The sequence below is a fragment of the Chelonia mydas genome, chromosome 3, assembly GCF_015237465.2.
Source record: "Chelonia mydas isolate rCheMyd1 chromosome 3, rCheMyd1.pri.v2, whole genome shotgun sequence".
In the NCBI taxonomy this organism is placed as follows: domain Eukaryota; kingdom Metazoa; phylum Chordata; order Testudines; family Cheloniidae; genus Chelonia; species Chelonia mydas.
This window is the reverse complement of record NC_057851.1, coordinates 195,260,924-195,276,312: the sequence shown is the minus strand read 5'-3', so window position 1 is coordinate 195,276,312 and position 15,389 is coordinate 195,260,924. Positions and strand designations below refer to the sequence as shown.

The 15,389-nt window shown below is 41.4% G+C and overlaps 1 protein-coding gene across 1 annotated transcript in view; it reads right to left on the bottom strand.

Annotated features, from left to right (window-relative positions):
- Positions 1-1,122: 1,122 nt before the first annotated feature.
- HAO1 (hydroxyacid oxidase 1) overlaps positions 1,123-15,389 on the bottom strand; it is a 47,480-nt gene continuing 33,213 nt past the window's right edge. The window contains exons 4-8 of the mRNA XM_007064142.3: positions 14,888-15,063; positions 11,816-11,907; positions 6,565-6,723; positions 6,277-6,346; positions 1,123-3,579 (exon numbers count right to left, since the gene is read on the bottom strand). Of these exons, the coding sequence (XP_007064204.1) occupies positions 3,509-3,579; positions 6,277-6,346; positions 6,565-6,723; positions 11,816-11,907; positions 14,888-15,063 (568 nt within the window). The 3' untranslated portion in view covers positions 1,123-3,508. The remainder of the gene's footprint in view (positions 3,580-6,276; positions 6,347-6,564; positions 6,724-11,815; positions 11,908-14,887; positions 15,064-15,389) is intronic.

Below are 15,389 nucleotides of genomic sequence, written 5' to 3'. Positions count from 1 at the left end.
TGTTTGAGACAGACCTGTCTGCCAACTTCTGCTTGGTTAGGGCTGTGGTTTGGAGCATACGTTATCATCATCATACAGGGAAATCTAACCTTAACATATGATATCACACATTTTATCAGGATGATACTGATCAGTAAACTACAAATTTTCAAATGATACCTTACATGGCATACTTTGTACAAAGATTATTACAATAGTGTGTAAGTTGTGAATACAGGGGTACATTCTCTCACACTAACATCTGTCACATGTGGCTCATTCTCACTCATCCTAGCCCCAGGGGGGAAATTGGGTATGCAATGAAAGTTGTTTTTATTTTGGTTGGACGGGACTGGGGTTATTTGTGTGGGTTTTTATGAATCTGTGTGCTCCTCTGCGATCTGTTGAGCCAACCCCTGCTTTCCCACCCCATAATCAAAAATCAGATACAAAACTCCTGTCTTTTCACATTAATTTTCACAAACAATGTTGTTAGTCTGTCACAAGATCCAGGGAAATTCCACTTCACCATGAAAGTTTTTTTAAAAAGGAAAGATTTAAGGCAAATGCATTAACTTCATCCTGCAGCATTTGGCTCTGAAATCACTCTTTATGAAGAGGGCTTATCAGCTTTGAACTTGGAGAGTCAGTCAGTTTGGAGATAAGCAGAGCAAGTTCATTATCCCACAGGAGCAGTAACTTAGAAATGGTTAATTAAACCCAATAAATAAAGTCTATTTCCTCACCATCAAAATTTACTCTGGGCCACAACACTATGGAACCTTCCTCAAATTAAGCTGGGTTAAGGACAGGAAACTGCATCTTCTAAACTTTAGAAATAGATCTTAAACATGTAAACATAAGATACTATGCCCCTATCTTCTGAGTAACATTTATATTATCTAAAATAAACAGTCTTTCTGAAATTGCTCTGTAATTGACATCTGACACAGTCCACATTGCAACACATATGATAAGTGCAGTAAACAGTAGAAATTATGCTTCCTTATGCTCTGAGAAACATATTTCCTTAAACAGATAAACTTTATTTTGTTGCTATGCAACCGTCATGCAACATAATACACTCGGCAGTAAATACGAGTAAGAATTTTACAACTGAAGGGTAGCGTGTGGTCTTTTGTTTCCCCCCCCCCCACCACCCTTTGAGTTCAAGTCCCAATTTACGTTCATGCTGTAATATTCCATCATTTTATTCTAAAACCTTTTGCAAATTCAAACTTTTGGCAAAAAATGATTCAATGAGTAAAGCTCAATGCGAGATATTTCAAATAGTGCATAAGGGAAGTTGGGGGTAGGAGGATAGGCGGGATGAAGATGCACCACTCCTATGTGGTTGATGGGAGATAAATGACTATGGGGCTGAGCCTACACCCATTTATATCAATGGCAAAATGCCCCGGGACTTCAACAAATGCAGAACAATGGGATAGAGCCCTACTTTCTGTTTAAAAAAAACCTTATTGCTAGACTTCTAGGGCAGACTTTTCCAAAGCATTCTGCACTGATTTACCTTCGCTCCCACTGACCGTGCCATTGACTTCAAAGGAGTAGAGTTAGGCCAACAGCAATCGCTTTAGAAAACTCTAGTCCTAGTATTTTGTGTTCACTTGAGAGGTGAGATATCAAGAGCAATCTTGGGTTTAGGCTGAGGGAGACTACTAGATTCTTAACCCGACTGCCTTTATGGATTCGGGGAGGTCACTTAACACTGCTGTGCCCATTCCTATATTTTGTACCAAGGCAAAATTCCCATTCCCTTCTACTGAGAATTCTAGTTTGCTCAAGGCATACAGGACCAAGTCCCTTGTCTTGGTTTCGTCGTACCAAATAGCGTCAATAATACTTACGGACCTGCCTCAGACGGTGCTAGATCTAAGGGCTATCAATCCTTCAAGTACACAAGTAGTTCTTATTTTATTGAAATACTCACGTAAGTAAAGCTTTGGAAGGTCAAGCCATGAATAGCTACGGCCCTCACGTGAACAATGGGACTAGTCATTTGAAAAAGGACTACTTATGTAAGCAAGGGTTGGAAGAATTAGCCTCTTGGGGGCCCAATCCAAAGGCCATTTAAGTCAACAGGAGTCTTTCCATTGACTTCAATGGATTTCGGATAAAGTCCTTGATGAGTCAAATCCTGCTCTCCTTACTCGCGCAAGGAGCCACACTGAGTTTAATGGGACTTGGGTAAATGGAACGTGATTTGGCCCAATGGCTGCAGAGTACCACTTATATGCCTATGTGAAATATCAGCCAATATATGGCTGTTAGGCTGGAGGGTTGGCATATTATCTAAGCACTCTCCTACTACTTTCTCTGAGGTGTAAAAATTCCCAGTACACCATTTTGAGGACCTCCACCAAAATGAATCCTTGTCAGCGCTAATATTCCTGAATTAATTATCAATCCAAAAAAACAGAAATGCACATCCAGGCCTTCTTTATACATCATCAATGGAAATAAAAGGACACACTCAATTTTACTTACTTTCTTAGCAGTTTACCTATAATCTTTCTGCACCTCAGTTTCCCTATCTGGAGAATAATGGATAGAGACCTTCCTTGTGTGAAATGCTTTAAGATGTGTGGATGACAATATAAGGTGTCATACTCAGCACTTACTGCATCATTATTATTATTTAGTATTTATACTTCAGGGAAGTTGAATTTGTCCAAGAAATCATCTAAACCAATGTTAATTTTTTTAAAGTAAAAATATAGCAGAGCTCCAGCTGGTGTCAGTCAGCATAGTTCTGTTCAAGTCACTAGGGCTACATGGATTTATACCAGCTGAGGATCTGGCTTATGGTCAGTATTCATATGTTATTATAATTTAAGTGCAAAGAGATTCATGTCAGTTAAGACTGTAAACCTCCAAACTCTGGATTGGCTGTACAATCCCTTGCATCTCAAAAGCCTCCAAGATACTTACCCAGCTCCCAGCCTACGCTGTTTACACACAGTAATGTAGTTGCTAGGGGAAACGATGCCATGTTGATACGAAAAGAATATTTAATCCGGACAATCTGAAGTGTAGTTTCTATAAACAGCGAACAAGAGGTATCCTTTAAACTTTGATATTTTGGTAGTTGTTTGCTATCAAAACATTTCTGTTTATAGTTTCGTTTTAACATCTAAGCTACTTCCAGACATGCATGTTAACATCTGAGAAAAGTTCTTCGCATCTGTACACATATTGAAAAGTCAGCAGTTTCTGCTTAGCTGGACAACAACTACAATTGTGTGCACCAGGAGAGAATCAGGGCCCACTCTTTCCATCCTTATTCGCACCAGGGGCCAAATTCTCAAAAGTGCTCAGCTCCTTTTAAGGAGCTAGTGCGGGGTGCTGAGTACTTAGGAAAACCTGGTCCATGTACGTCTTTCAGAAGTAGCCCTCTATAAACCAATAGGGCTACTCTCCTAAGTAAGGGTTTCATGATGAGGCCCAAACAGAACAATCTGGCCACAGTGAATAGGGTGGCTTTATCCAGAGCCACACTTTTATTGTGCTAAATCTTGGAAACTGCAGATGAAGTTCTTCGTACCAATGTCGTGTCAATCCCTTTCACGCTCTGGCATCCTGGGAGATAAATTACATACATATAATATGAATATACTTAGAAGAATAATCAGCATTATTTAGGAACTGGTCTTCCAGCAAAAGATGACCCTTGACTATTGAGAGGATAGTCTTGTGATTAAGGCATAGGTATAGAACTCAAGTCATAGGGTCTTCACCAAACGTCCTGTGGTTACCTTGGGCATGTCACTTTCAGAGTTTAATTCTGGAAGGGACCACTATGATGATGCAATCTGACTACCTTACATAACACAGGTTAGAGAATGTCATCTGTGATTCCCGCACATTGAGCCATATAATTTGTAATTGAGCTCGAGTTACCTTTTAGAAAAACACCCAATCTTGATTTACAGATGCCTAGTGATGAAGAATGTACCACATCCCTGGTGTTGTGTGCTAATTGGTAATTAGCAACACTGAAAAATTTACTATTTAGTCTCACTTATTCTCTCTGTGCCTCAGCACTCCATCTGTAAAAGAGGGATAATTATACTTCTTTTCCTGGTATTGTCTATGTAAATTGCAAATTTTTTAGGGCAGGGACTCTTATTCTAGATCTCTGCAGTGCCCAGCACATGGGTCCTTTTCTCTCTGGTCCCTAGGCACTACTGTAATAAACATAATAAATAATAATAGATAGAACTATTCAGGATGGAGACTGTTTTGCTATATGAATGTGCAGCACCGAGGGCAATGAGTCTTGGTTGGGGTGTCTAGATACTACTGTAATACACAGAACTGTGTAAAGTTTACAGCTCAGTGCAGACTTGTTAACTTTTATAGTTTGGTGGATAGGACAGTGGGCTGGGACTCAGGAGACGTGGGTTCAATTCCAGGCTCTGCCACTGGCCTGCTGGGTGACCTTGAGTAAGGCACATCCTGCCCCGTGCCTCAGTTTCCTCATGCATAAAAATGGGGATAATGATACTAGTCTCCTTGGTAAAGCACTTTGACACCTACAGATGAAAAGAGCTAGATACTGAACCATTTTTATTACCTGCACTCAAGTGTAGGACTGGAAGGGACCTCAATAGGTCGGCTAGTCCAGTCCCCTGCACTTAAGGCAGGACTACGTAATAACTAGACCATTCCTGACAGGTGTTTACCTAACGTCCTCTTAAAAACCTCCAATGATGGAGATTCCACAACCGCCGTACGCAATTTATTCCAGTGCTTAACCACCCTGACAGTTAGGAAGTTTTTCCTAATGTCCAATCTAAGCCCCCCTTGCTGCAATTTAAGCCCATTGCTTCTCATGTAGCCTCAAAGGTTAACAAGAACAATTTTTCTCCCTCCTCCTTGTACCAACCTTTTATATACTTGAAAATTGTTATTGTGTCCCCACTCAGTCTTCACTTTCCAGACTAAACAAACCCAATTTTTTCAATTTTCCCTCAGAGGTGATGTTTTCTAGACCTTTAATCATTTTTGTTGCTCGTCTCTGGACTTTCTCCAATTTGTCCTCATCTTTCCTGAAATATGGTGCCCAGAACTGGACATAATACTCCAGCTGAGGCCTAATCAACATGGAGTAGAGCGGAAGAATTAATTCTCGTGTCTTGCTTACAACACTCCTGCTAATACATCCCAGAATGATGTTTGCTTTTTTTTTTGCAACAGTGTTACACTGTTCACTCATATTTAGCTTGTGATCCACCATAGCCCCCAGATTCCTTTCCGCAGTCAGTTCCCATTTTGTATGTGTCCAATTGATTGTTCCTTCCTGAGTGGAGTACTTTGCATTTGTCCTCATTGAATTTCTCCCTGTTTACTTCAGACCATTTCTCTAGTTTGTCCAGATCATCTTGAATGTTAATCCTACCCTCCAAAGCACTTGCAACCCCTCCCAGCTTGGTATCATCCGCAAACTTTATAAGTTTATAATGTTCTATGCCATTATCTAAATAGTTCTATGCCACTATCTAGTTCTATGCCATTATCTAAATCAATTATGAAGCTATTGAACAGAACTCATCCTAGGACTGATCCCTGTGGGATCCCACTCGTTATGCCCTTCCAGCTTGACTGGGAACCATTGATAACTACTCTCTGGGAACAGTTTTCCAACCAGTTATGCACGCACCTTATACTAGTTCCACCTAGGCTGTATTTCCCTAGTTTGTTTATGAGGTCATGCAAGACAGTATCAAAAAAGCCTTACTGAAATCAAGATATATCACAATTACTGCTTACCCCCTATCCACAGGTTTGTTACCCTGTCAAGGAAAGCTATTAGGTTGGTTTGATGGGATTTGTTCTTGACAAATCCATGCTGATTGTTACTTATCACCTTATTATCTTCAAGGTGTTTGCAAATTCATTGCTTGATTATTTGCTCCATTATCTTTCCGGATGCTGAAGTTAAGCTGACTAGTTTGTAATTCCCTGGGTTGTACTTATTCCCCTTTTTATAGATGGGCACTATATTTGCCCTCTTTAATCTAGCCAGTGCTGCTAAAAACAACCGTGAAGACATGGTGCCACTGACCCCCAGCACAGGTTACCTACCTGACTGGGTACCCAAGCGGGCTTGTACAGCCTGCACTGAAGACCACGCTGCCACATCTTCACAGCTATTTTAGCCTCACTAGCTAGATTAAATCGAGCACAGGTTGGCCTATCTGAGCTGAAAATAATACTTTCAATTACAGCATCCAGAGAAGGATTGCGACTATGGAAAGGAAGCTGGTGTCTCACCGGAAAGTGCCATTGCTAGCTGGAATTCTTCCTTCAGCATCTGGAGAACTTCTTTTGCTCCTTCTTCACCCTAATAGATTGGAAGACAATACATTGTACTACAGCATATATACGCACCAGGGGGCTGAATTAAGGTTTCATGGACAATCTTAATTCTGGCATTTCATAAATTTCATGTGCTTGAGTTTGCACCCATAGCAGTCCCTAGTCATATTTTTTGAATGTTAATGCATGTCTAAAAGGCTAGTCTAATAGTCAAAATTTGGACTGCAGCCTTTGATGAATTACCTGATAAACCAACCCCCAGATGATAGGTCTTCCAATGAACACTGCCTTGGCACCAAGAGCCAATGCCTTGAGAACATCTGTGCCTTTTCTCACTCCACCATCCAGGAACACCTCTGCTTTCCCTTCCACAGCCTCAACAATTTCCGGCAAGACATCAATCTAGGAAAGCAAGAACAGGACAGTAGCAATTCAGTCACATGTGACACTACTGAATTTTTAAGCGAACTGCCACATGTAGGAACCAGTCTTTAATGAAGATAAGCATGAATTTTGTGCCTAATGTACGTGCACAAATAATGCAGTTGTGTGTACAAATATGGACGTGTCTAATCATACTAGTAGGCAGAGGTTAGTAATGATCCAGTGCAGTGCTAGGGGATACTTTGTTGAAGGTGCTGTCTTTCTCATTACACATAAAAGCAAGGTCCTGGTTAGGACTGTATGTGCCTTTCATAATGAAATCTAGAACCAGATTAAACTCATTTTTCTCTTAGCACAGTGCAGTATGGGGATTTACCAAGTCCAGTGACCAGCCACGATGAACCTGATCCACCAGACCTGAAGAAGAGCTCTGTGCAAGCTCGAAAGGTTGTCTCTCTCACCAGCAGAAGATGGTCCAATGAAAGATGTTACGTCCCCCACCTTGTCTCTCTAATTGTGCTAGAAGGCATACATAAAGATCCTGTTTTACATGCACAATCACAATGGCTACATACGCAAGTTTCCTGTGCATGATATCATTTGTGTGTGTTATGGCCCATCAGAGATCGGGATCCCATTGTGCCAGGCTCTGTACATACACATAGCAAGAGACAGCCCTTGCCCTGAAGAATTTACTGTTAAAGCTGGTAGAAAATTTTCCATCAAAGGATTTTTTCCAGTGAAAATGGCTTTTTCAGTGAACATATTTTTGTGATCAATTTTCCATTTTTGTGAGGAAAATGTCGGCATTGTTTGACAACCAAAACACTTTCAGTATTTCAACTAAAATCTGAAATACAATTTTAAAAAATGGTTTTGTCTAATTTTTTTTTTTGGGGGGGGGGGGGAGTATAATTCACTTTCCAACCAACTCACTATCCAGCCAACTTAATATCAAACTAACCACGGGAAAGGATGGAAGAAAGAAAGGGGGATTATTCCTATTTTACAAACAGGGAACTGAGGCAGAGACAGATTAAATATCTTGCCCATGGTCACGCAAGATGCCTTGAGTCCCAGACTAGTACCTTAACTGCAGGACCACCCTTCCTGTCATGCCTAACTTTTTACTATCTCAGCAAAGCAGGAGAGACATTCAATTAGAAGCAAAGTGCTAAAGAGGCTGAAAATATCACGCTCTAGGAAAACAAGCAGGGATCCAAATTATCCCTTTTCAAACAGGGATGTAATTCCTTTCCCTTTTAAAGGATCAAAACATCTCCCTCTTTCTACATGCAAGCAAACTGCACCACCATACAAGTGCTGTAATTACTAAAGTACAATGTTTTAATTATGGTTTGCATCAATTTCCTCAATGTGTAATTAGATATTAGGAAATGTTAACCAGTTTGGGTTCAACTCATTTCATTCAACATTTCAAAAACCCATCCAAATTAAAGCATGTGATTATGATGCAGAAACAGAAACACTTTATGATCTGGTACAAATATATAATATGAAAAATGTAATATAAAATATACCCCATTGTTGCAATATGAAATCCAGTGAACAGACCAAACATTCAAAATACATAACTTAACGGTTTCTTCTCCTCCAAGCTAACTTATTACAAGCAAATAATTTGTAACAAATACATTTTTCAGTTCAATTTTTCCTCTATTTCAGTTGGCGAAATGTCAAAATTCTTGAATTTCCTTATTATTCAAAATCATTTGTTAATTTCCTCATGAATTGTTCATTTCAGAATAGCTCTCACATACAGTGTAAAATTTTCAGAAATGCCCAAGTGACTTAGGAGTCTAAGTCCCATTTTCAGAAGTGAGTAAGCAGATTTTCAGATGTGCCTCATTTTGTGGGTGCTCAGCTTCAGCCACCTAAAAAGAGATCCTCATTTTCAGAAAGGGCTGAGCACTTGCCCTCTGAAAATCAGGCCTTTTTTGGTGTCTTAAATTGGGTACCTGAAAACTGAGGCTACCAAAAATCACTGGACATGCTTAAAACCTTGGTCTAGGTCACTTTTGAAAATGGTACTTTGACTTAAAAGTCTATGAGGCACTCTTGAAGATTTTAGTGATAGTTCACTGCAAATCCTCTTTTACATTTACACTTCAGAATCCATGCAGCATTGGTTAGTAAACACAAGTCACATGGTAATGGTTAGTTCCCCAGTTGTGGGTCTTAAGTGCTGCCTGACACCATGCAAATTTGGAATTTTACAATCAAGTATATCATTTGACATTTGCTGTCTGCAAACATTCAAGGTGGTAAAGCCAGACCAAGTGAATGTTTGCAGAAAGCAAATATTAAAAAGTCATGATCACAGTTAAATTTCATTTTGAATGCAAACAAATGTTCATATAAATGCTTTCCCATTGTTGACTCCAATCTAATTTCATAAGTTAGCTGGAAGGGACAAGTACTAAATTCTGCTCATGTGACTTATCGCAAAGCATCTTCTTCTCTCCCTATAGGGGTAAGTTTCCTACTGTGATGTCATGGGAGAGCCACACTAGTATTCAGAGAACATCTGAGAACTGAAAGACCTGAGAGTAGAATTTTGACCCCTACCTTACATTTAAAAACTGAGCCAAGTTGCCAGCTGACATATCCACATTCTCCCAGGGTGAGAGTATCACTGCATGGCTGTCTTCCCCCAATCCTCCTCCTCCCTCCCCACCATCATCAGTAGTCCTTGGTCTGCCTGAGACACATGGCCAAGCTAGGGCCAATCAGAGGCTGACTCCTTGCTTTCTGTAACATTTAGGAAACATGTGTGATCATAGCTGGAATAGAGAGCTAAGATCATTTTTCTTCTGGAAACTAGCAAAAGGTCATTTGTGTAACACCAGCAGGATCTAGGGAGGAGGGTTAATGGTGGAAATTGGCAGGCCCCCCCTGAGAGGAAGGAAGAAAGGAAGGAAGAGCTTGAAGGGTTCTAAGGGAAGGAAGGGATGTTCTAACACAAATACTGGAAGTTTTTCATTCAAAATGTTTTTCAGTGAAAAACAGCTTGTGCTTCAGAAGGGAGAACTATTGTGAAAACATTTTTATTGAGCTTTCCAGTTTTTTATCATAAGCAACAATTTCCCCAATTACTCTTTTCTGCCACTGAATGCAAAAGCATGACTGATTACTAGCTGCATGGTTATTCACCCCAGGTAAACATCTTTTCTTTTTTACTCTACTCACTATCTTTTCAAAGTTACAGAGCAGCAAAAGGAAAAATGAAACACGAAGGGTTAGTCTACACTAGAAGTGCTACATTGGCACAGCTGCACATCTGTAGCATGTCTGGTGAAGACACTCTGTGCAGACAGGAGAGGGCTCTCCCGTTGGCATAATAAATACACCTCCGTGAGAGGCGGTAGCTATGTCGGCAGGAGAAGCTCTCCCATTGACATAGCGCTGTCCACACTAGCACTTAGGTAGGCGTAACTACGTCACTGAAGGGGGTGGCTTATTCACACCCCTGAGTGATGTAAGTTACACTGAAGTAAGTGGTAGTGTAGACCTGGCTTCAACGACTGTTAGGTTTCCAAAGTTGGAGAAGTAGTGAAAAGTCACAGCGTCGGACTTTGCAATTTTCATTTCTCCTTTTGCTGCTTCATAGCTTGCCAGTAGGTTTTGAAAAGTTATAGTGTATCAAAAGGAAAAGACTGGGGGGGACATGTCTGGACATGCTTCAATCTATTGCACTAGGTGGTAAAAGGAGGGGTGGGGAGGAAACTGGATACAAATACTAAGAATTTCTAAATTTTTAAAGTTCAGAAAACTTTGAAATAACATTCCATATATTTTGGGGGGTGAAGGTGAACAAGTTTTGTTGTATTGATACAGTCCTGCACAACAACTTTGAACTTTTTTGTCAATTCCTTTTCCCATTTTCATCCAGTTCTATTAAGACTCCTGGTTTCCTGTAAGACTCTTGATTTTGGGCAACCTCTCCCACCCACCTGAATCTCCTGCTTTTCACACAGTCTCTCAGGAATCTCAAGCAACAAGGAGCCAGAGAGAGGGTGAATGGGGGAAAACGGTAGAGAAACTCAAAGGGGAGGAAAGCTAGGTGTGGTGAGCAGGAGACCTTTGATAGATTTGATTGTAGGAAGGTTTATTCAAATAAGGAAATGTGTATTCAAATCTGCACATTAGAATATTGACTAATTAGCATAAAATCCCCAGAATTCCAGGCCTCCTTCCTTAACTGGTATGATTAGGAGAAGGTAACAGTACAGAAGTTGCTGGGCCCTACCATTCTTATTGTAAGTGGAAGACCACCAAAGATTGGGGGCTCATGGACATCAGCGGGAACAGAGACAGATGGGAGTGGAAAGGAGTTCACTAAGGCTCAACCCCCAAACAAATGCAGACTTTCTGCTTACAGTAAAATGGAGATATCGGAGTTAATTCAGCTATAGCTGGCTTGTCACCCTGGCTAATCCAGCCAACAAATTCTTTAGATGTCACCTCTGGCCTCCTGATATATTATTTATTCCACATTCCACTGTGTTGTGTTGCCATCAGGTAACATGAGGTAAGACATTGTTTCAACGTGTCAGAAGACACGGACCCACTTGCGCCTCCTAGTGCAGTTAAAGTTTTGAATTATCCATGGCATGCCAAGCATCAAGGACTACTTTTCTCTTTTTATTGGGCTCTTAAATGAGCTAACCTGAAACCACTCCTTTGGATTGCTTTCCTGAGCCCTGCAGCCAGGGCAGGCTGCCCAGGTTCCCAGAGGCAACAGCCCACATGTTAATCCTTCTGTGGCTTTTGGTTTGATTTCTTAGAAGAAAGAAATCCACAGGCTGCCCTCACACAGACCAGTAAAAGGCTATGAGTGCCTACATGCACGTTGTGAAATTCTAAGGGGCCTTGAAAGAAACAGCCCATTGGAGCTTAAAAAATATAGCACACATTTACATGTTTCCTCTCCAGTAACCACATGTGCAACTTAAAAGGGGCAGGGCGGGAGCAGGGGACACAGAGAGAGAGAGAGAGAGAGAACAAGTTAGCAAGCAGCTGTAGATGCAATTAACGTTACTAAACAGATTCTCAAGTGCCATTCCTAAGTGGTTTCACCAATACTCACAGTTGCTGGCACACCATCCAGTTGGCGCGCACCATGGTTTGACACCAGGATCCCATTTACACCGTGCTTCACAGCTTCTCTAGCATCATCAGCTGGAAGAAACAAAAGTCAGCCCTTCAGACAGTGCAGTTTATTAGGGCTGTCCATGTAGAAATGAGAGCATCTGTAAAAATATTCTGTTAATAAGAATTTACCCAGAGCTCTGGCTTCTAATAGCTGGGCCTTGTACCAGCCTGTGGACAGCTGTGTCCATAAATTGTGGCCTGCCCAGAATTAAAGTTAGCATTTGTATCACCTGGAACATTGGAGGAGATAAGTAGTTCTGAGTGGGCAGTTATTGATCTCTTCTGGTGGCTGGCATGTACTTTCATCACACTGATCTGCAATTCATCATCAGTCAGACAATCCTGCTGCGGTGAGTTTTACTGTAGTCTGGAATTATTAAAATCATTACAGTGTGTAATCACTTCACTAGGTTCAGTTGGCTTTTGATTGATTACAGAAGCTTCAGAAAGAAACAAAAAAAAAGTCCCATTCTCACTTATAGACATGCAGAGTGTAACTCAGAACTGAGCTTGGGTCTGTACATCCCATGGGTAGAATACGTCCGTTTGTTCCCGTTTCCTGTCATAGCTGATTTCAGATTCACCCTAAATTAATGCCAACATATGAATGCTTATACAATTATGGAAAATGGAATATTGTATTGATTTGGGAATATCAGTTAAAAATGGAAAATGAGGGTCTTCTAGAACTTAGACAGAGGGAAGATGGTCTAATGGTTAGGGCCCTAGTCTAAGACTTAGGATTCCAGTCTTTGCTCTGGCTCAGACTGAGTGACCTTGGTCAAGTCACTCAGGCGTTTTTGAAAATATGACCCTAAATGACTAAGCCTTCTAAGTGCCTATGTCATTTTTGAAAATGGGATTTAGGAGCCTAAGTCTCATCAGAAGTCAATAGGACTGAGTACCTAAGTGACACAGGCACTTAGGTGTCTAAGTCACATAAATACTTCTGAACATTTTACCCAATGCTTCTTTGTGCCTCGGTCTCCCTATCTGTACAATGGGGATAATAGCACTTCCCTACCCCACAAGGCTGTTGTGAGGATAAATATATTAAAGACTGTGAAGTGCTCAGCTCCTCTGGCCCTGGGGGCCATTATAAGTACTATAGATAGAATTATACTGAGTTTGACATATTAAAGTAGGTAAACATGTAAAACTATTTATAGTACTTATATGGTGCCCGCTACCATAGTATCTGAGCGTGCGCACACACACACACAAATCTTTTAACGGGATCTCAAAGTCCTTTCCACATGCTAATTATGTCCCGCAAATATTACTGTTCACCTTTTATAGATGGGTTAACCATATGAGTGGCCAAACAACTTACTCAAACACCAAGACAGGGGCTGAGTCAGGAACTGAAGCCAAGTATCCTGACTCCAAGTGCACGGGACAATGACCCTTCCCTTATGCATGTAAATGAGCTGTAAGAATCTCTGATATTAGGCAGAACTGAGTTGCAATAATACATGGGGTACGGGATATGCACAAAGCAATACAAACTTGATTTCCACACAGAACAACCCTCTGTGTGTGTGTGTACAGCTCCTAGCACAACGGGCTTCTACCCCATGAATGACGTTCCTAAGTGCCACTGCAATAGTTAATAACTCAAAGCCAACTTTTGGCTGTCCAGTCTGCAGTGCAGTACATGAAGACGGCTGAGGTGAAGGGTCCCATACACATCACTGATTTGTTTGCAGGTGGTGATGGTCTCTCAGGGAGGCAGTGTGATTTAGAGCACCCGGGACAGCACTCAGAATAGGGAAATACAAATGCAAAGTCCTGGCTCTGTGCCTAGCTTGCCATGAGACCTTGGGCTAGCCACGTCTCCATACTTGATTCAATTACTTACACTGGTGTTAATTAGGAGTTACTACAATGAGGTCAGCAGAGTTACGGTGATCGGAAACCTGCGTGAGCAAAAGCACAACCCAGCCCTCTTCATCTCATCGAGGTGGTAATAACACTTATCTACCTTGCAAGAGTAATGTGAGGAGTAGTTACCTAAGGTCCTGGTTCTGACGTCACTGACACTGGTCTAATTCCATTGGTTTCCAGGGAGCTACACCCACTTTACACCAGCACAGGTGAGATCAGAATTAGGTCCACAAAATTCTATACCATGTAAATTCTTAATAGTACTGGTGAGATGATCTTTAACTATGCAAAGAGGCCAGTCCTGGTTCTGATTCTCTGCCATTACCCATGTTACGACCTCTGTAACTGCACGGACGTCAGAAGCCCATAAAAACCATGCTTCGCTGGTTTGTGCGATGCAGAAGCAGGATATAATTTTTGTTAGCTTGCACTCTCCTAGGGCCCAATCATTGAAGGCAATGAGCATCTCTTGGCCAGGTGATCAAAGACCTCCGACAATGCCTTCAGTGCCTACTACAAAACCCACATCTTTGCCCTAGCCTTCCCACAACTGGAAAAATAATGACGTCCAGTCCCTGCTGACCAGGAGGAAGAGACAGAGCAATATAAAATCTATGTGTATGCTTCATAACATTGGGAGAGACTCCCATAGCACAATGAGGCATGCCGTAGAACAGTTTACATGAGAAAGAAAGGCAGAGAAAACGCCCTTCAACTCCCATTGAACTCGGTCAACACGGAAAGAAAGTTAGCACTTCCCAAGCCAGCCCCCAGTTAGGAAGAAGAAGCCATTTGTTTCAGCTGGTTTTTTAAGGCTTCAGTTGGGCAACTCCTCCCTATTCAGCAGATCATTGAAGCATGCATGTAATCCCCATTAAAATCCATGAGATTTCAGCATATGCTTAAAGTTACAGTGGCCTATGTTATAAGAATATTTTTTAAAAGATAAAGGAAAATCATGCACACTCTCTATCTATTCTGTGAACACATTCTTGCCATTTAATCCTACAGAAAAATCTGCGCCAATAAAGCAACATAAAAGTGTTTCTTTCCATCAGCGGTTGATTTAAATAAAGGAAGCCTCACGAGAACCTGTTGCTGAACCTTCACCGCTACAAACCTCGGAGAATTCCTTTAGCGACTATCGGCAGAGATGTCAGTCCTCTGAGCCATGTAATATCCTCCCACTTGATGGACGGATCAATTGCTTGGGCTACATAAACAGCCAGTCCGCTATTTTCACCGTAGCCTTTCTCGGAGGAAAATGCCAAATCGTTGGTGTCGAAATTTTTCATTCTAACGTTACACAGAGACAAAAGAAAATGACAGTGAAAAAAAAACATTTAAAAACCCACATTCGCCCTGCAATGAGTTCCATGCCAGCAGATCCCTTCACTGGTACAGATCTTATGGCAGGATCGGGGCCTCATATTGCACAGTGTGATGGGGCCGGTCACCTCCCGTGAGTGCCTCCTATCCTCCTCTCTCTCTAGCTGCGTCACTTGCAGTGACCACCTGTTGGGCTGTTAACTTCTCAAGCAGGTTTTCAGTGACTCAGCCCTCCGGCCGAGTCACACACTGTCTGTAGGTGTGCAACACAAGTCAACCCCTTCTGGGGTACA